The 21,778-nt window shown below is 50.9% G+C and overlaps 1 protein-coding gene across 3 annotated transcripts in view; it reads left to right on the top strand.

Annotated features, from left to right (window-relative positions):
* The window catches only part of LOC121274602 (pyruvate carboxylase, mitochondrial-like), a 1,197,472-nt gene that overhangs the window by 1,100,930 nt on the left and 74,764 nt on the right, over positions 1-21,778 (top strand). For all 3 annotated transcript variants that reach the window (XM_041181940.1, XM_041181941.1, XM_041181942.1), the window contains exons 18-19: positions 15,273-15,517; positions 17,816-17,995. In XM_041181940.1, coding sequence (XP_041037874.1) covers positions 15,273-15,517; positions 17,816-17,995 — 425 coding nt within the window. The remainder of the gene's footprint in view (positions 1-15,272; positions 15,518-17,815; positions 17,996-21,778) is intronic.

The following is a 21,778-nucleotide window of genomic DNA, read 5'->3' as shown; positions in this document are numbered from 1 at the left end:
ACTGACGCACAGTAGCAGCAGTGTGTGTACCATCTACAAGATGCACTGCAGGAATTCACCAAGGCTCCTTAGACAGCACCTTCCAAACCCATGACCACTACCATCTAGAAGGACAAGGGCAGCAGACACATGGGGAACACCACCACCTGGAAGTTCCTCTCCAAGTCACTCACCATCCTGACTTGGAAATTTATCGGCCGTTCCTTCACTGGCACTGGGTCAAAATCCTGGAACTCCCTCCCTGAGAGCACTGTGGATGTACCTACACCACACGGACTGCAGCAGCTCAGGTAAGCAACTGACCATCACCTTTTGAAGGGGCAATTAGGGATAGGCAATAAATGCTGGCCTAACCGACAACGCCCACTTTCTGTGAAAGGATAAAAATCCCTGACCCTCAAATGATGCTGACACTGAGCACATAAAGTAAATTAACAGCCACTTTTCCTGACATGTCACAGTTTAATGGAAAGAAAATTTGTGTCACTAAATTGATGTCACTAAGGCTGACCGAAAATATCGATGAGGCAGGACGCAGATCCCGCGTCCTTAAACATGTCTGATCAAACCTAGAGGCTGCCAAAGCCACTTCTGTTTTGAAAGGCTTTCTGAGAACCTGGCACTGTGAACAGAAACATGCTTGTCGCCCATGTTTGATTGTTAACTGGTATTGTGACGCTGTCGGAAACAGCAGATCAGGGAAGTGAGTGTGAGCTGCTTCTTCCAGGAACATAACCTACAACAAAATCACTTGCCAGCCATAAAGCAGCAACTGAGAGCAGATGGATCGATGGCAAAGGGGTCCCACATTCTGACCATTTATTCTGGCCACATAACAACAGCCTGAAGTGTTAATTGGTTAATCAATGATTTATAATGCTAAGTATCGTGAACGAGGTGCCTACATTAGGACCAGGAGGAGGCTGTTTATCTCCTTCGAGCCTGCTTCCACCTTCCTCCCTCGAGCCCGATCTGTAGCCGAGCTCCGCCTGCTCGCCCCGGTTCTGCAATCCTTAACACCCTCACCTGACAAAACCAACCGGTCGACATTTTTAAACTTTCAGTTCATCCTTTCCCGGCCTCAGCAGTCTTTCGGGGCAGCCAGTCACCAATTTCCTGCTCCCCTTTGCACGAAGTTGTCACTCCGGAACAGCCACATCCCCCTCGTTCCCCAAAATATATCGAGGAGCAGGCTGTCATTACCTGAAGAGCCTTCAGGCTCCTGGATTCTATGGTCGGGTCCCGGCTTAAGCTGCAGCTTTGATAGCTGCCCCGAGACCTATGGGTTCTTCGGAGGCCTTTCTGGTGGGCAGCTTGTGTCAGGGATTTCCTTTCACTGGACCATATTGTTCGAAACTGACCAACCTTTAAAGGGCAGTGTTTCAAACTCTCAGCCACCAGTTTCAAGGCTGAGTGTCCAGCTAACGGTACAGCCAGGGGAGAGAGATATCCTGGAACTCTCCCAATTCCCCTTCCCTTCTGCTCTTAATCAGCGCAGTTTATTTGCGAAAAGGCTACCCAGAAGGAACAAAGCAGTTCGGACCAGTATTCTTCTTTCCCAGTATTTACCATTTTTTTTAACCTCCTGGCTAATGTGCGGGTTCCCAAACCCTCAATAGTGCGCAGTCAGTTTCTAAGTCACCAGCAACGGACTTTTACGGACTCAAACAAGGATGATTGTTTAGTCACATGCTTACCCCGGAAAGTTTAATGGCTAGACCAATTGTACATTAGACGTCCAGCAAAGATACGATTAAGGAAGGCAGTGCACTTCTACAAGTATGAAAGCCAAACAGAACGGTTAGCGGTTCACATTTCTTTGAGGGCCCAGCGAAGGAGGGAGCTTTTCCCACTCTGGAATTGTAGTTCAGGTAAGTTCAGATGGCGGGGGTCAGGTCTGGATTAACTGCAGGGCCTTCCTTCGAAGGGAAGACCGTTCAACAGCTCGTGTGGACAGGCACTGGTGGCTGTTGTAACCGGAGATCCAGTTTCTTTACAGGTGAACTTGGAGCTTCTTGAAAACAGGTTGGAGGAGGCCTTTCAAAGGACTTTTAAGCCTCACAGCTCTTGAGAGGCAAGATGGTTTTGCCTTTCTCCGCAGCTGTGTTATTGTTGATGTTGGTCTGCAGACTGCCCGGCTGTCTACCGGATTTTGGAATAAAAGATCTTCAGTATCAGGGAACAGTTTGAATCACATGATTAATGGCCATTGATACATAATAGAAGGCAAACGGTGGTCTTTCAGCAGTAAAGAATTTGTTTCAATCACATGGTCAAAGGCCATTGGTATTGAATAGAAGGAAATGGAATTTGCACTTCATTTGTGGCTGACTGGTCTCGTTAGCTTTCCCTTGTTACATCACAAGACTGGAGTCATAGAGCCATAGTGCTGTTTAGGCATATCCATTCAAGGGGGAGACATGCGCGTATTATAATTCTACTCGGAATTTTCCAGAAGCTTGTTAGTCTGTTGAAGCTGCACCTGACCCCCTTGGCAACCGTCTTAACAGTTCGTCAGTGTCCATTTTAAAAGGAACACAGTTTTTAAAAAAAAATTGCTATATCTTCACACCTGTACAGTCTTGCCAACAAGCTAGCCAGTTAAGCTAGAGGAAGGTCTCTAACCAGCGCGCTCTTGTTCAAGCTCAGGTTTGGAGAGAAAGCGCATATTATCTTCATTATGTCATATATCAGAGCATAGACAAATACAAACCTCACAGCGTGCCGTTTGCTCGTCTCTCTTCCATAGATGAAAATATTTATTGGTCCAAAGCCTGCAAATCAGAAGGTAGACTTGCAGTTCTCTGGGACCTTCCGTGACCTCAGGAATTCCCAAAGCCCTTTACAGTCAATGAAATGCTTTCTGAGGTGTAGTCACTTTTGTAATGTAAGAGACGCAGCAGCCGACATGGCAAGACCCTACAAACAGTAATGTGATAATGGACATATCGTGTGCTTTTAGTGATTAAAAGAGTTTGTCAAGCCACCTCTTTAAAGAGGGAGTTTCGTACTGCAGCCTGAGGTATATTCTAGCAGCCAGGATACACAGTAAGGCGTCTCAATCTCAATTCGTGGGCCTTGCTACCGTTTGCCTAAATGTTGGCCAGGAGTTGAGGTGCACTCCAGAGTTTAGGGGATGCGAGGTCCACTTACTGTAGTGGCCGAAGAAGGAGAACACGATAAAAAGCCAAAGGGTGATGGGCACCTATTCGGAAGGGCAAGGATTGTGCGTGGCATTCGGACCCATGATTACCTGTGGAGAACTTGCCTGGCTCTATCTTCCAGTGGCGTAGCGAGCCAGAGCATGTGAGCCATCTCAACGCTGCCACCTTTTACTGAGAGTTACGACAGGCAAATGTTGGCAAGTGATAAATGTGACAGACATAGTTGGTCACTGCATGTGTGTCCAGTCTCTGCGGGTGCAGTTATTCTGACAGCTGTCCAGTAGGGCATGGCACTCTTCTTTATGTGGGATGGACAGTGACGGCCCGATTGGTGTGGATTCAGTGCCTCGCGAATGGGTCAGGACCTCGCATGTTACTTGAAACCGGTTCATTATTTCAACTGTACAGAAAGGAAAAGAAACAATCCTTTTGTTAGAGTCATAGAATATGGCAACTCAGAAGGAGGCCATTCGGCCCACTGTGCCTACGCTGGCTCTTTTAAGGAGCAATCCAAATTAAGCCCTTTGCCCACAGCCCTGTGAATTTTTCCCCTTCAAGCATACGTCCGATTTCCTATTGGGAGTTCCTATTGAACCTGCCTCCACCACCCTTTCAGGCAGCGTATTCCAGATCACAACAACTCGTTGTGTGAAAAAAATTCTCCTCATCTCCCCCTCTTGTTCTTTTACCAATTATCTTCAATCTGTGTGCCTCTGATTACCAGTCCTCCTGCCACTGGAAATAGTTTCTCCTTATCAACTCTATCCAAGCCCTTCGTGATTTTGAACACTTCTCTAAAATCTCCCAAGGTCTTGTGGCTCGGTGAGTCGTGTCCCTGCTTCTGAGCCAAAAGTCCCAGGTTCAAATCCCACCTCCAGGACTTGATGGCTAAGGAAGGTGTGTTCATAACATGGCCAAGCAAGTTGATCATTAACCTGAAAACTCCTTCCAACACACGCCAATGACAGGTAGTAAGAGCAGGAGAGATTCCTGGTCATCCATGTGATGGAAAGAATGCTGCAGCCTCTACCATCACCATCCATAGCTCCAGGCTACAGCATGCATGGAAAAGTGTATGTTGTCACAGCAGCTCGGACTCCCTGAGTGAACTGTAACAAGTCACCACCATTAATCCTCCTCTTAGGTCTTCTCTGCTCTCAGGGGAACAATCCCAGCTTCTTCAGTCTCTTCACATTAACTGAAGTCCCCTCATCCCTGGTCCCGTTCTGGTAAGTCTCCTCTGCACCCTCTCCAAGGCCTCGATATCCTTCCTGAAGTGTGGTTGGCCTCAATACCTCAGCAAATTGCAGACATATTCATGGACCTGTGCCTATAGGAAGACTGGCTCAAGTCAGTCCTATCTGAACCAGCTAGGTAGGGCAAGGAAATTTAACTCCTCGGGAATGGGCGGATGAGAGAGCGCTCCCAGTGATTTAGCCAGCACAGTCACTAAATCCCAGTTTTTAAAGTTTTGAGACAGGTTGTCACAGTCTTGATGGTCCCCACACCCACACACAGTCTGCAGATCAGGGTGGACGTTAGGAAAGAATCAGCTGCCAGCTGGTTTACAGAAACTTGGCTGAATCAAACTTAATTCAATAACTTTCTAAGTATAACACAGTTTAAACAAATCAACTCCATTTATTATTTGAAGGCAGGGTGGGGAATACTGAATAGACATGCACCTCAGTACCTACCCCTCTTTCTTTGTCTCTGTCACTCTCTGCACCTCTCACACTCTCTGTCTCAGTCTGTCTTTGTTCTCTCCATCTCTGTCTTTCCATCTCACTCTTATCTGTCTCATGTTTATCCATCTTTCTGTCTCTCGCTCTCTCATTCTTTTTGTCTCTTTATCTGCGTCTCTTTCTCTCTCTGACTTGCTGTCTTTTTCATCCCCTCTATCTCATTGTCTGTCTTCCCTCTTTTTAAGTCTCTCATTTCCACTGACTCTATCTCTGACTCCCTCTCCCTCTCAATCACCCCTTTCTCTATCCTCCTCCCTCTCCCCCTTTCTCCCTCTCCCTCCCCTCTCTCTGTCCCTTTCTCTCTCCCGCTTCCCCCCTCCCTCTCTCTCCTTCTGTGATCTTTTAATCCTGTACACACTCCCTCTCCCTTTATTTCCATTTCCCTTTCTCCCTCACTCTCAATCCTCCCCCTTCTCTCTCCCCCTCTTCTCTCTCTCCCTCCCTCTCCCTCACCCTCTCTCTCTGTCTCTCCCACTCTCTTCCTTTCTCTCTCCCTATCTTCCCCCTCCTTCTCTGTGTTTGTCCCTTGCTCCGTCTCCCTCTCCCTCTCATCTCTCTTTCCCTTTCTCTCTCCCTACTCCCCCTCCCTGTCTCTCCCTCACTCTCCTTCTGTGATCTCTCAATTTTGCACACTCTCCCTCTTTATTCCCATCTCCCTTTCTCCCTCAGTCTCTATCCTTTCTCTTTCTCCCTCTCCCTCACTCCCCCATCTCTGTCTCTCTCCCGCTCTCTCCCTCTTTCTCCCATCTGTCTCTGTCTGTGTCCTTTTCTCCCCTCCCCCTCTCTCCCCCCTCTCTCCCTTTCTTTCTCCCTCTCTCTCTCTCTCTCCCACTATCCGTCTATCTTGCCTTATGTCTTTCTTGGGTTAACATTAATTCCCGGTGATGGTGATTATTGGGGTTTGGTAACTGGCAGAAATTAATTCCAAAAGCTTTTAAAAAATTTGATGTGTTGCTTTGGGGGCTTTGTTTCAATTTCTGCCTGACTTCTACACAGCGGACCCTGTAAACTTCAACCCATACAAAACTCCACTGCCCGTGTCGTAATTCAAATCAAGTCATGCAATCACTCACCGTGCTCGCTGACTTACATCAACCTGACAATTCTCAAGTTAAAAATTCTCATCTTCCGATGAGGCCTTCTGGACTCAACATTGACTTCAACAACTTTAGACCATGAACTCCGTCCTCCCTTTTGACTTGTTTTTTTTCTTTCTGCCAAGTTCCAGTCTGTTTCTTGGACTCATATTTTACTTTCAAACAAAGTTGTCCATTATTCTACCATTAATACCTACTCTGGACAATGCTTTATTACTACCGTTACCACTCCCTTTGCCATTTGCTCCATGACATCTTTGTCATTTAATCATCCCCACCCTCTAACCTAGACTTGACCTTTCTTTTTGTCTTCTTCCCCCTCCCTCACCCTTCCACCCCCCTTTTTCAAAAACATAAAACCCATCACTTTTCTGCCCTCTTCGGTTCTGAAGAAGTCCTATTGAACTTGAAATGTTAACTCTGTTTCTCCCCCCACCCCGGCCAATGCTGCCGGACCTGCTGAGTTTCATCCAGCACTTGATGTTTTTATTAAAAATGCTCACACTCATTTTCAAAAATCCTTCCAAATCCTTCCAAAGCCCTTCCTTCCCTATCATTGGATGCTGTGCTAGGTGATGGGGGTGGGATTGGGTGCTGGAGGATGGGGTTTGGCGATGGAGAATGGGGCTGGGTGATGGAGGGTGGGGTTAGGTGATGGAGGGTGGATTTAGGTGTTTGGATCAGGTGACAGAGGGTGGCGGCAGTGATGGGCATGGAGTTGGGTGATGGAGGGTGGGGTTGGGTGATGGAGGGTGGGGCTGGGTGCTGGCGATAGGTGACGGAGGGTTGGGTAGATGATGGAGGGTGGATTTAGGTGTTTGGGTCAGGTGACAGAGGGTGGCGGCAGTGATGGGCATGGAGTTGGGTGATGGAGGGTGGGGTTGGGTGATGGAGGGTGAGGTTGGGTGATGGAGGGTGAGGTTGGGTGCTGGTGATAGGTGACGGAGGGTTGGGTAGATGATGGAGGGTGGATTTAGGTGTTTGGGTCAGGTGACAGAGGGTGGCGGCAGTGATGGGCGTGGAGTTGGGTGATGGAGGATGGAGTGGGTGATGGTCAATGGATTTGGATGCTGGGTGTAGGTTACAGAGGGTGGGGAAGGAAATGGAAGTGGGGTAGGATGACAGAGGATGGACTAGGGTGACAGTGCTGGGGTGGGGTGATGGAGGGTGGTTTTGGGTGACGGTAGATGGGGTTGAGTGATGGAGGGTGTGTTTGGGTACTTGGGGCAGGTGACAGAGGGTGGTGGAGATGATGGGAGTGGAGTGGGTGATGGAGAATGAGTTTGGGTGGTGTGGGTAGGTGATGGAGTGTGAGGTAGGGTGACGGGGGTTGTGGTTGGGTGATGGAGGGTGGGATTGAGTGACGGAGGTGAAGTTGGGTGATGGAGGCTGGGTTGGGTGATGGAGGATAGCTTTGCGTGCTGGGAGTAGGTGAAGGAGGGTGGGGTAGGATGACGGAGGGAGGGGTAGGGTGAGTGAGGGTGGGGCAGGGTGACGGTGGGTGGGATAGGGTGAGTGAGGGTGGTGTAGGGTGACGGAGGGAGGGGTAGGGTGACGGAGGGTGGTGCTGGGATGACGGAGGTTGGGGTTGAGTAACAGAGGGTGAACTAGGGTGAAGGAGGGTGGGCTAGGGTGACGGAGGGTGGGGGAGGCTGCTGGGGTAGGTGATGGAGGGTGGGATAGGGTGACGGAAGGCGAGATAGGGTGACGGAGGTTAGTGTTGAATGACGGAAGATGCGATAGGGTGATGGAGAGTAGGATAGGGTGATGGAGGGTGGGATAGAGTGATGGAGGGAGGGGTACGGTGCTAGGGTAGGTGCTGGAGGGTGGGATAGGGTGACGGAGGGTAGAGTAGGGTGGTGGGGTAGGTGATGGAGGGTGGGGTAGGTGATGGAGGGTGAGGTAGGGTGACAGAGGGTGACGGAGGGTGGTGTAGGTTGATGGAGGGAGGGGTAGGGTGATGGAGGGTGGGGTAGGGTGATGGTGGGTGGGTTAGGGGGCTGGTGTAGGGTGATGGAGGGTGGGGTGGGTTAGGGTGACAGAGGGTGGGGAAGAGTGATGGAGGGTAGGGCAGGGTGATGTAGGATAGGGTGACGGAGAGTGGGGTAGGGTGATGTAGGGTAGGGTGATGTAGGGTAGGGTGATGGAGGGTGGTGTAGGGTGATGGAGGGTGGTGTAGGGTGACGGTGGGTGGGGTAGGGTGACGGAGGGTGGTGTAGGGTGACGGTGGGTGGGGTAGGGTGAGTGAGGGTGGGGTAGGATGACGGAGGGTGGGGTGGGCTGACGGAGGGAGGGGTAGGGTGAGTGAGGGTGGGGTAGGGTGATGTAGGATAGGGTGACGGAGGGAGGGGTAGGGTGAGTGAGGGTGGGGTAGGGTGATGTAGGATAGGGTGATGGAGGGTGGGGTGGGGTGACGGAGGGTGGGGTAGGGTAACGGAGGGTGGGGTAGTGTGACGGAGGGAGGGTGCTGGGGTGACGGTGGGTGGGGTGACGGTGGTTGGGGTAGGGTGACGGAGGGAGGGGTGAGGTGACGGAGGGTGACGGAGGGTGGGGTGGGGTGACGGAGGGAGGGGTGAGGTGACGGAGGGTGACGGAGGGTGGGGTGGGGTGACGGAGGGAGGGGTGGGGTGATGGAGGGTGATGGTGGGTGGAGTAGGAAGATGTAGGGTAGGGTGACGGAGGGAGGGTGCTGGGGTAGATGACAGAGGTGGGTTTGGAAGTTCGACACTGTTTCACGAACCTTGTGAAATTATTTGAAGACTTCATGGAGAGGGTCAAGAAGGAAAAGGCAGAGAATTTGTTTATTGTGGCTTTTTGAAAGTAATAAGGCACATAAATTAATGGCTCTTTGGTTAGAAAGGCTAATATTTATATAGACCCTTTCAACATCTCAGCACATCCGAAAGTACTTTCCAGTCAATAAAATACTTTTGAAGTGTAATCACAGTTTTAATGTAGTAAATGCAGCAGCCAATTTGTGGACATGTTCCCACAAACAACAAGTGATCATAACCAGATGGCCTTGGTTCTTGTCTAATCCAGAAGATGGCACCTCCAACAGAGCAGCACTCCCTCATTACTGCCCCTCCGACAATGCATCACTCCCTCATTACTGTCCCTCCGACAATGCATCACTCCCTGATTACTGCCCCTCCGACAATGCATCACTCCCTCATTACTGTCCCTCCGACAATGCATCACTCCCTGATTACTGCCCCTCCGACAATGCATCACTCCCTCATTACTGCCCCTCCAACAATACAGCACTCCCTCATTACTGCCCCTCCAACAGTGCAGCACTCCCTCATTACTGCCCCTCCAACAATACAGCACTCTCTCATTACTGCCCCTCCGACAGAGCAGCGCTCCCTCATTACTGCCCCTCCAACAATGCAGCACTCCCTGATTACTGCCCCTTTGACAATGCATTACTCTCTGATTACTGCCCCTCCGACAATGCATCACTCCCTCATTACTGCCCCTCCAACAGTGCAGCACTCCCTCATTACTGCCCCTCTAACAGTGCAGCACTCCCTCATTACTGCCCCTCCAACAGTGCAGCACTCCCTCATTACTGCTCCTCCAACAATGCATCACTCCCTGATTACTGCCCCTCCGACAATGCATCACTCCCTGATTACTGCCCCTCCGACAATGCATCACTCTCTGATTACTGCCCCTCTGACAATGCATCACTCCCTCATTACTGCCCGTCCAACAGTGCAGCCCTCCCTCATTACTGCCCCTCCGACAATGCATCACTCCCTCATTACTGCCCCTCCGACAATGCATCACTCCCTCATTACTGCCGCTCCGACAATACAGCACTCCCTCATTACTGCCCCTCCGACAATGCATCACTCCCTGATTACTGCCCCTCAGACAATACAGCACTCCCTCATTACTGCCCCTCCAACAGTGCATCACTCCCTGATTACTGCCCCTCCGACAATGCATCACTCCCTCATTACTGCCCCTCCAACAGTGCAGCACTCCCTCATTACTGCCCCTCCGACAATGCATCACTCCCTGATTACTGCCCCTCCGACAATACAGCACTCCTTCATTACTTCCCCTCCAACAATACAGCACTCCCTCATTACTGCCCCTCCAACAAAGCTGCGCTCCCTCATTACTTCCCCTCCAACAATACAGCACTCCCTCATTACTGCCCCTCCAACAAAGCTGCGCTCCCTCATTACTGCCCCTCCGACAATACAGCACTCCCTCATTATTGCCCCTTCAACAAAGCTGCGCTCCCTCATTAATGCCCCCCGACAATGCAGTGCTCCCTCAGTGCAGACCCTCCAACAGTGCAGCACTATCTCAGTATTGCACCTCCAACAGTTCAGACCTCCGTCAGTCATGAACCTCCAACAGCCAGCACTCAGTACTGACCCTCCGACAGAACAGCAGTCCCTCAGTTGTGGACCTCCAATAATGCAGCACTATCTCAGTACTGATCTTTCAGCAGTGCAGCACTCCCTCAATATTGACCCTCTGACAGTACAGTGCTCCCTCAGTACTGAGCCTCTGACAGTGCAGTACTCCCTCAGTATTGACCCTCGGATAGTTTAGCACTCAGTACTGACCCTCAGACAAAGCAGCATTTGCTCAGTATTGATCCACTGAAATTGCAACACTCCCTCAGTACTGACTCTCCCACAGTGTTGCACTCCCTCAGTATTGACCCTCCGACAGTGCCACACTCCCTCAGTACTGACCCTCTGACATTGTAGCACTCCCTCATTACTGCCCCTCCAACAGTGCAGCACTCCCTCATTACTGCCCCTCTAACAGTGCAGCACTCCCTCATTACTGCCCCTCCAACAGTGCAGCACTCCCTCATTACTGCCCGTCCAACAGTGCAGCCCTCCCTCATTACTGCCCCTCCGACAATGCATCACTCCCTCATTACTGCCCCTCCGACAATGCATCACTCCCTCATTACTGCCCCTCCGACAATACAGCACTCCCTCATTACTGCCCCTCCGACAATGCATCACTCCCTGATTACTGCCCCTCCGACAATACAGCACTCCCTCATTACTGCCCCTCCAACAGTGCAGCACTCCCTGATTACTGCCCCTCCGAAAATGCATCACTCCCTCATTACTGCCCCTCCAACAGTGCAGCACTCCCTCATTACTGCCCCTCCGAAAATGCATCACTCCCTGATTACTGCCCCTCCGACAATACAGCACTCCTTCATTACTTCCCCTCCAACAATACAGCACTCCCTCATTACTGCCCCTCCAACAAAGCTGCGCTCCCTCATTACTTCCCCTCCAACAATACAGCACTCCCTCATTACTGCCCCTCCAACAAAGCTGCGCTCCCTCATTACTGCCCCTCCGACAATACAGCACTCCCTCATTATTGCCCCTCCAACAAAGCTGCGCTCCCTCATTAATGCCCCCCGACAATGCAGTGCTGCCTCAGTGCAGACCCTCCAACAGTGCAGCACTATCTCAGTATTGCACCTCCAACAGTTCAGACCTCCGTCAGTCATGAACCTCCAACAGCCAGCACTCAGTACTGACCCTCCGACAGAACAGCAGTCCCTCAGTTGTGGACCTCCAATAATGTAGCACTATCTCAGTACTGATCTTTCAGCAGTGCAGCACTCCCTCAATATTGACCCTCCGACAGTACAGTGCTCCCTCAGTACTGAGCCTCTGACAGGGCAGTACTCCCTCAGTATTGACCCTCGGATAGTTTAGCACTCAGTACTGACCCTCAGACAATGCAGCATTTGCTCAGTATTGATCCACTGAAATTGCAACACTCCCTCAGTACTGACTCTCCCACAGTGTTGCACTCCCTCAGTATTGACCCTCCGACAGTGCCACACTCCCTCAGTACTGACCCTCTGACATTGTAGCACTCCCTCAGTACTGACCCTCTGACATTGTAGCACTCCCTCAGTACTGACCGCCCCCCCCCCCACCGACAGTGCAGCATTCCCTCAATAAACTGACCTTCGGACAGCGCAGCGCTCCCTTAGCACTGGCACTGATGGAAGTAAGCAATTAGCACTGCATTGTCGGCCTGGATTATTTGCCCGAGTCTCTGGAGTGCGGCTCAAATCCACGCACTTTTGATTCGGAGGCAAGAAGCAAGCGATGGCTGCCACTTGGGGCTGAACAGAGGGTATGTCTGTCACGGAGACTGTCGCTGAGGTTAGTGGCACAGAGGAGGGGTGCAGGAAGGAGTGTTAGAATTGGAGGTCACACAGCCTCTGTTCGTAATGAGCACCACAGACAAGTACCGGGTGACAATCTACATGGGACAGATTTAGAGGCTGATAATCTGCAGGTATCTCCATGACTGAGAGAGAAAGTACAGGGTTAGTGACAGAATCTGACTGCAGGCCTCAGAAGTAATAGCGAGCAGCAGGGCCCCCAAGTGTATCATATGTCACCAGTGTCCAATGTAACCTTGCGAAATCAGCAATCTCTGCAAACTGAAGCTTTACCAATTCCCCCTTCAATCTGTCACAATCACAAGGGAAAACTTCGAGCCTGAATTAAAATGGCAAAACACTGGAGGTTACTCAAGATCTGGAACAGGATAGCACGTGTGATTTGAGGGGTGTGGTGGCTTGGTGGTCATGTCGCGCGACTAGTAACCAGGCTGACGGCCTGGGTATGTGGATTCAGAATCCCATCTCCATGGCAACTGGCGGAATTTAAGATCAATTGAAGGAAGTTTGGAATTGAAAGCTAGTGTCAGTAATAGTGATAGTGACCATGGCATCTATCACTGGTTCCGTTTTGGGAAGGCTGTCTTTACTCGTTCTGGCCTACATGTGAGTCCACACCCGCAGCAGTGTGGTTGACCCTTAACTGCCCTCTGAAACCGCCCACTCAAAGCAACTCACCAAGGCTCCTTCGACAGCACCTTCCAAACCCGTGACCTCTACCATCCAGAAGGACAAGGGCAGCAGACGCATGGGGAACACCACCACCTGCAAGTTCCCCTCCAAGTCGCTCGCCACCCTGACTTGGAAATATGTCGGCCGTTCCTTCACTGTCACTGGGTCAGAATCCTGGAACTCCCACCCTAACAGCGCTGTGGGTGTATCTACACCACAGGGACTGCAGCGGCTCAAGAAGGTAGCTCACCGCCACCTTCTCAAGGGGCAATTAGGGATGGGAAACAAACGCTGGCCCAGCCAGTGACACCCACATCCCATGAAAAATTAAAAAGTTGTATCAGACTCCCCTCATCAGCCCGTATCACCCTGATTCTCACCTCTCAGTCAGGAGTTTGTGGCTTCGAATCCCCACTCCAGAGCCTTGAGCCCATGATCCAGGCCAACACTCCCAGTGCTGAGGGGCTGCTGTGCTACCCGAGGTGCCTTACCTCCGACAGGACACTAAACCGACATCCTGTCACCCTTCTAAGGCAGGGTAATTGCCCACTGTCCATGAGGGACCATGGGCTTCTATTTCTCTGTTAGAGAGACAGGTGGTTAGATACCTTGGTGGGCACCACTCCCCCACCGAGCATGGGGCAGGCCTACATGAACTACCGCAACTGGTACGGGGGATTGAACCTGTGCTATTGGTGCTAATCAGCACCACGTTCTAGCCAACTGAGCTAACTGACCCTCACCGCCCACACCCCCCCCCCCCCCAACGCCTTCAGATGGAAGTTAAAGATTGCACAGCCACCATTAGACGAAGAGCAGTGGGGATTGGGGCAGTGGCGGGGGTTGTGGGGAACTCTCCCCGCTTGCCCTGCGGCCAATATTTATCCCTCAACCAGCATCGCTAAAAGTGATCTTCAGTCAATGTCACGTGATTGTTTGTGGGATCTTGCTGTGTGCAAAATGGCTGCTGCGTTTTTCTACATTGCAGCAAGGACAATACTTCAATTATGCTTCATTGGCTGTGAAGCGCTTTGGGATGTCCTGAGGCGGGGAAAGGCGCAATCGAAATGCAAATCTTACCTGACAGACACTGACTGACCTGCAGTAAATGTGACTATTTTCTCTTATCTTTTTCCTTCAACTTATCTTCATACAATCTGTGTCTGAGTTCAGGGCCTGGTGTTGATAGTGGGATGAGGGGCTGTTTGTAGGATGTAGTATTCTGACATTAAGATAGAAATGTGCGTAACCTAAAGTGCCCTATCTCGGTCCAGAGTCTAATTACAGGCAATAAGTTACACTTCCTGAGTTCAGTCAGCGTGCAAAGACTGTCCCTCTCTTTCCCTATCTCTCTGTTCTTGTGCTGTTTGTTATAAGTGTTCATTAAGTGGGTGTATGACTAGCGGCTCTCCTGTGGCATTGCTCAGGGGCGAGGGGATGTTTGGGAGAGACAGTGGGTTGTGGGAAAGTGTTTTTCATTGATTCCTGGGGAATTTGGGCCTACCAGAATTGGCTTGTGCCTCGTACATTCTCCCAATGGTTTGTGGATATTTCAATTAACTCCGACAATGCAGATAAAAGCCCTGAGATTGGAAACTGAAAATCTGATGATGGTCGGATGTGTTTTTAAGAGGGATACTGAGAGTTGGTCAGTAGCAAAACATTCTACTGCTTTCCTGAAGCATACTCACAACATCTCCAATCCCACAGACCGTATGTGAAGCACTTGCTTTGTTTGAAGGGCTGGGTTTATAAACCATACTGCACAGAATGAGGCCATTTGGCCCATTGTGCCTGTGCTGGCTCTCAAAGAGGCATCGAATTAGTCCCACTGCCCAATTCTCTCCCCATAGCTCTGCAATAGCTCTTTTCAAGTATTTACCCAATTGCCTTTTTGAAAGTTCCTATTGAATCTGCTTCCGCCGCCCTTTCAGGCAGCGCCTTCCAGATCACAACAACTCGCTGTGTAAAAAAAAAATTCTCCTCATCTCCCCCTCTGGTTCTTTTACCGATTCTCTTCAATCTGTGTCTCCAATGGTTACCGACCCACCTGCCACTGGAAACAGTTTCTCCTTACTTACTCTATGCAAACCCCTCAAGGTTTCGAACACCTCGATGAAATCTCCCCCTTAACCTTCACTGCTCTAAGGAGAACAATCCCAGCTTCTCCAGCCTCTACATTAACTGAAGTCCCTCACGCTTGATCCCATTCTGGTAAATCTCCTCCGCACCCACGCCAAGGCCTTGACATCCTTCCTAAAGGGCCATGTGCCCACAGTTGGTGCTGTGACGTTGATGTTGTGCTGAGGTTTTTTTGGCTGTAAACTGTAGCTAACTAACCAACGACCTTTGCTCTAACCACCCCCCACCCCCACCCCAACCCACCCAGGTATCGACTTGCAGAATGTCTATGATTACAATGAGTACTGGGAGATGACCCGGCAGCTCTATGCGCCGTTTGACTGCACGGCCACCATGAAGTCGGGTAACGCCGATGTCTACGAGAACGAAATTCCCGGGGGGCAGTACACCAACCTGCACTTCCAGGCCCACAGCATGGGCCTGGGCAACAAGTTCAAAGCCGTCAAGAAGGCCTACACTGAGGCAAACAGGCTGCTCGGAGACTTGATAAAGGTGAGGCCTGCAAATCCTTCCAGGTGGCTAGTGTGGGTGGGGGAAAGGGGGAGAGGGTGGAGGGGGGTGGGGTCATGGGGAGAAACGGGTTAGCAAGCAGTGCTCCTCAACTCTCCAGCACATTTATAAATCGGGTTGCCAACTCCTCCAGGTTGCCCTATTGACCTCCAGGACACCGCTGGTAACAAATGCAGGGAGGCAAATTTTAAGAGCATTTGAAAAAAATTGCTTTTATAATTGAATTTCAACATTTTTCATTTGTTACTTATAAAGAAAATCACTTGGGGTAGTGTAGAGCTTGAGCGTTGCTGAAAAGGGAGACATGCTGTCGAAGGTATTCATCTTGCACTCATTCGGACAAATGCAAGAATACCAAATTTCAAAGGGAGCAACAATTTATACCGCATGAGAAAAGGGTTGCTGATTGGTTGGCAAGTCGATTTTAAGTGATCAAGGCATTGTCATGGAGAATGCACCAGGGAACTGTTGTCCCCCATGCTTTTGTTTAATTCAAAATTCTCATGCAGTCTTGCTTCCTTTGAAATTTGGCATTCTTGCACCTGTCCTGATGCGTAAAAGACGAAAAGCTTCGACCAGCATGTCTCTCTTTCAGCAACACTTATAAGGATTCGGGCGATGGGAAACAGGCAGTTTGATTGACAGCCAAGACTTGTCCAATCAAGGAATGAGGAATCTGCTTTCTGATTGGCCGTGAGGAGCAGGGGGGGGGCGCTATGGGGGGATTGAGGCATGTCATTTCAACCAACAGCAGATGTCCGGGGTGGGGTGGCAGAGGAGTTGATGGTCACGTGATGAAACCTCCAGAAATACAGCCAATCAGAGTTGGCAATCTGGCTGGAAACTGTAGCTAAACTAACCAGTGTTCCTGACCTCTTCACTTATTGAACCAATGGTGTTTGGCCGGAGGATCACCTGGCGACAATGGAGCCCGCCTTTTTTGTACCCTTTCATGGGATGTGGGCGCCCCACTGGCACAGTCTGCACTTGGTGCCCGTCCGGAATTGACCTTGAGCTGGACAGCTTTAGAGGGGCAGTTCAGAGTCAACCACTTTTCGTGGTTCTGGAGTCACATGTAGACCAGACCAGGTAAGGGTAGCAGCTTTCCTCCCCGCCTTGCTTTTGCCTAGACCTTGTGACCCTTCTGCCCCAGGCCCCCCCCCCGACCCCCGGTTCTCTGCCTTTTCTTCCCCCTCCCTTCAACCCCCCACCGCCCCCCCACCCGCCCAGGACCTGAACCCTCCCAAGGTGGGGATGGTAGCGACCAGACATCGAACGGTTCAACGTCAAAGCAAAATACCCCGGCGATATCTGGAAACCTTGAAATAAAAACAAAACATGCTGCAAATGCTCAGCAGGTCAGGCAGCCTCTGCGGAGAGAGAAACAGAGGCCTGGATCTTACACTGGCCCACCGGCGGAGACGGGGTAGTGGGGGGTGGGGGAGGGGCATGAAACTGCAGGGACGGGATTCCCTCTGGGTTCCCATCCACCCCCCCCACCTCACAGCGGGCAAGGCCTCGGACAGGAGGACCACACTTGTGCCCCAATTGAGGCCCTTATGGCCACTTAAAGGCTGTTCCCAGCAACCCCCCCCCACCCCCACCCGCCTCAGTCTTTAGGCCGGTGGGACCATTGCATCTCCGGGAGGGCAGGCTACAAATAAACAAACTTGGATCTTGGGCGGGAAGGGGGGTGGGGGGTGGGCGCAGGTGTCCCCTCGTCAGGCTTCTGACTACGGGGGAGGGGTGGATGACCTCTGGACCTCCCTCCCCTGCTCCCCGGCCTCTCCCCTAAGACCTCGATTGCCCTTCTCGCGATTCCCCCTCCCACCCAGGCCTTCCCTACCCTCCTGCCCTGGGACCCCCGACACTTACCTTTTACCTACCTACCTACCCACCCCCCCCCACCCCCCCCACCCCCGCTCCTGGACTCGTTCTCAGGCCTCCTCAGGAAGACCCTCGCCCGCCCGCTGCAGCTGCTGTTGCTGCAGGGACTGGAGAGCCACCGGCCAGTCAGGTTGGGCAGCAGCTCCCTAAGGCGAGACTTCCTCCCGAGTGAGGGGCGGAGGTCAACACTCAATTGTTTCGAGCAAGTGGAAGCCGGGGTGGTGGGGGGGGGTGGTGGTGGAGAGGATCTTTACATCTTCCAATTCTTCTCCCAAAACGCCGAGAGCTTTGTCCCTTTTCCACCCCCACCCCAGCTCCAAGCGGAAATGGCCGCGCGGAGGTCTGGCTCTGGTCCTCTTTCATCGGCTGCCTCTGATCTGTCCCTGTTGCTAGGTCACCCCTTCCTCGAAGATCGTGGGCGACCTGGCGCAGTTCATGGTCCAGAACAACCTGACACGGGAGGATGTGGAACAGGATGCCGACGAGTTATCCTTCCCTCAGTCGGTGGTGGAGTTCCTGCAGGGATACATCGGAATTCCCCACGGAGGCTTCCCCGAGCCTTTCCGCAGCAAGGTAAGACCCCATTCTCGCTCGCTCAGTGCCGCTGGGGCACCTTCACTCTCATCTTGGTGTTCAGATCCCTCATGGGCTCGCCCTTCCCTATCTCTGTAATCCCCTCAGCCCTGTTACCTCCAATCTGATTTTACACCTCAAATCATTTCTCTGCCTTTTTAAAAAAATTCTTCCATGGGATGTGGGCTTTGCTGGCTAAATCAGCATTTATTGCCCATCCCTAGTTGCCCCTTGAGAAGGTGGTGGTGAGCAGCCTTCTTGAGCCGCCGCAGTCCGTGTGGTGTAGGTACACCCACAGTGCTGTTAGGCAGGGACTCCCAGGATTTCGTCCCAGCAACAGTGAAGGAACGGCCGATATATTTCCAAGTCAGGATGGTGTGTGGCTTGGAGGGGAATTTGCAAGTGGTGGTGTTTCCCATGTGCCTGCTGACTTTGTTCTTCCATACAGTAGAGATCGTGGGTTTGGAAGGTGCTGTCGAAGGAGCCTTGGTGAATTCCTGCAGTGCATCTTGTAGATGGTACACACACTGCTGCTACTGTGTGTCGGTGGTGGAGGGAGTGAATGTTGAAGGTGGCGCATGGGGTGCCGATCAAGCTCTTTGGCCAAGTTTTTGGTCACCTGACTTAACATCTCCGAATGTGGTTTGGCGTCAAATTGTGTTTAATAGAGATGAAAATCGATGATGATACTATGTATGTGTTTAATAATCACTCCTGTGAAGCACCTGGGGTCCTTTTGCCACGTTGAAGGTGCTGTATAAATGAAAGTTGTATGCCATTTTTTAAAAAAAGCCTGATTAGCTAGGCCTCTTCTGGCCTGGAGGGGTCGGGGGAGGGGCGACTGGTTGGGAGCAGAAGCTGCTTCCCTCTCCTCCCCCCCTCCCCCAACCTCAGGACTGGGTCAGAATCCTGGAACTCCCTCCCTAACAGCACTGTGGGTGTACCTACACCACAGGGACTGCAGCGGCTCAAGAAAGCGACTCACCACTGCCTTCTCAAGCGGCAATTAGGGATGGGCAATAAACGCTGGGCCCAGCCAGCGAAGCCCACATCCCGTGAACGAATAACAAAAAAAGATAGGGCCCCGGCCAGCTCGGACCGAGCGTCCCACTCACTAGCTCCAGGGGCCAGGCTGACTTCAGGATATGGCACGATGGCAGCAGGTTCCAGGGCTAGTTGGGGGCAGTTGAGCCTTTCCCCTGATTATCACTACCCCTTTGCACTCGGGGTTAAAATCAGGATTGCGGGCGCAGTGAGATCTTTGCTGAGCCCTGTCCTGAACTTGAGCTGGTTGCCTTTATGAAATTGCAAGCCTCTTGACTAAGACATGGCGGAATTCAGGAGAAATGTCAGGAGAGTGATTGTTATAATGTGGAACTTTCTACCACAGAGAGTAACTGAGGCAAATAGCTTAGCTAGAAGAACACACGATCTCAAAAGGAAAATTATACTGATAGGGTGTGAGATGGGCTGAATGGCCTACTCCTGCTTCTATGTTCCTGTTAAAGCACATGGGATTGAGAATTGGTTAGCAGTCAGGAAACAGAGCGTAGGAATAAATGGGTTTTTTTCAGAGTGGCAGGCGGTGACTAGTGGGGTACCACAGGGTTCAGTGCTTGGGCCCCAGCCATTCACAAGATATATCAATGACTTGGATGAGGGAACCCAATGTAATATTTCCAAGTTTGCTGACCACACTAAACTTGGTGGGAATATGAGCGATGAGGAAGGTGTTAAGAGGCTTCAAGGCGATTTAGACAGGTTGAGTGGGTGGGAAAATACATGGCAGATGCAGTATAACGTGGATAAGTGTGAAGTTATCCACTTCAGTAGGAAAAACAGAACGGCAGAGAATTACTTAAATGGTGATAGATTGGGAAGTGTTGATGTACAAAGGGATCCGGTTGTCCTTGTACACCAATCACTGAAGGCAAGTATGCAGGTGCAGCAAGCAGTTCAGAAGGAAAATGATATATAAAAGCAAAATACTGCAAATGATGGAAATCTGAAACAAAAACAGAAAACGCTGGGAAAACTCAGCATCTGTGGAGAGAGAAACAGAGTTAACGTTTCAAGTCCTTAGGACCCTCCTTCAGAGCTGAAGAGAAGTAGAAATGTGATGAAATTTATACCATTTAAGGGGGTGTGGAGCAGGTGAAGCTGGATAGAAGGCCAGTGATAGGTGGAGGCAAAGGAGAGATTGAGCAAGATGTCATGAACAAAAGGACAAAGGGGTGTTAATGATCGTGATACTGGCTAAAGGAGGTGCTGATAGTGGCATTAAGGTCAGAAAGCAGAATGTGGTAATAGCGGGACATGCGTAAGCACTCTGGAAAGAACAAGGTGAACAAGTAACAGATGGCCCTTGTGGGGGCAGGCTGGGGTACCTGTTAGCTCTGTTTCTCTCTCCGCAGATGCTGTCAGACCTGCTGAGGTGTTCCAGCATTTTCTGTTCTTGGTTAAGGCAAATGGTATGTTGGCCTTCATTGTGAGAGGACTTGAGTACAGAGGCAAGGATGTTTTACTGCAGCTGCACAGGGCCTTGGTGAGACTGCACCTGGAGTATTGTATGCAGTTTTGGTCTCCTTACCTAAGAAAGGGTATACTTGCCATGGGGGGGGTTCAGCAAAGGTTCACCAGGGATGGCAGGATTGCCATATGAGGAGAGGCATTATCCATTGGAGTTTAGAAGAAAGAGAGGAGATCTCATTGAAACATATAAAATTCTGACAGGGCTGGACAGACTGGATGCAGGGATGGTGTTTCCTCTGGCTGGGGGGATCTAGAACAAGGGGGTCACAATCTCAGGATATGGGATAGACCATTTAGGACTGAGATGAGGAGAAACTTCTTCACTCAGAAGGTGGTGAACCTGTGAAATTCTCTACCACAGGAGGCTGTGGAGGCCAAGTCACTGATTATATTTAAGAAGAAAATACATTTCTAGACTCCAGAGGCATCAAGGGGTATGGGGAGAGAGCGGGAGTATGGCCCTGAGAGGATCAGCCATGATCATATTGAATGGGCGGAGCAGCCTTGAAGGGCCGAATGACCTCCTCCTGCTCCTATTTTCTATGTTTCTAAGTTATACTGGTAGGGTGAGATGAAGAGGGCCTGAAGAATGTTCTAGTGGAGCATAAACTCCAGCATGGTCAAATGGGCGGAATGATGGTGCTTCTGTGCTCCACATGCTGCGTAATCCCGCCCGAGTCTGGGAATTGAATGCAATATTTTTGATGAAGCATGGGTAGTTTACAACGTATTACATGCCCTCTGAGTGGCTGGTGGACACAGGAGACTTCCATCCTGTTGGCCTGAGCTCCTGCAGGATCCGGGTGGGATTTGCTGGGTTGTTCTGGAGATGTTGCGAAATGATGGAGCTTTTGTTCTGGAGCGATACTGCAGCAGGATGAAGCAGTCTCCCCTTTTGCTGTTATGTCATTTCCCCACCATTTGATCGCTCCTGCTTTTGTCACTGCCCTGACAGTGTGGCTTGACCTTGTTCTTACGGACAGTAGTTAACAGAGTGACTCCCTGCAACTGAGACAGTTTAGTAAAGCTGCGAGAGCGAATAATGAGAGTTTAGCATCAGTTCCCATCCGCTGGCCCGTGCCACTCATCTGGTTACCATGCGGTCAACAACAACCTGTATTTATATGGCACCTTTAACATAGTAAAACAAGCCACTGCGTAGGAGCGACCATCAATCACAATGTGACACTGAATCACGGACTCAGACTTTAGGAGAGATGGCCAAATAACTGGTTTTCAGAAGTGCCTTGA

The sequence above is a fragment of the Carcharodon carcharias genome (genome assembly GCF_017639515.1).
Source record: "Carcharodon carcharias isolate sCarCar2 chromosome 37 unlocalized genomic scaffold, sCarCar2.pri SUPER_37_unloc_1, whole genome shotgun sequence".
Lineage (NCBI taxonomy): Eukaryota > Metazoa > Chordata > Chondrichthyes > Lamniformes > Lamnidae > Carcharodon > Carcharodon carcharias.
This window is presented reverse-complemented; position numbering and strand designations above follow the sequence as displayed.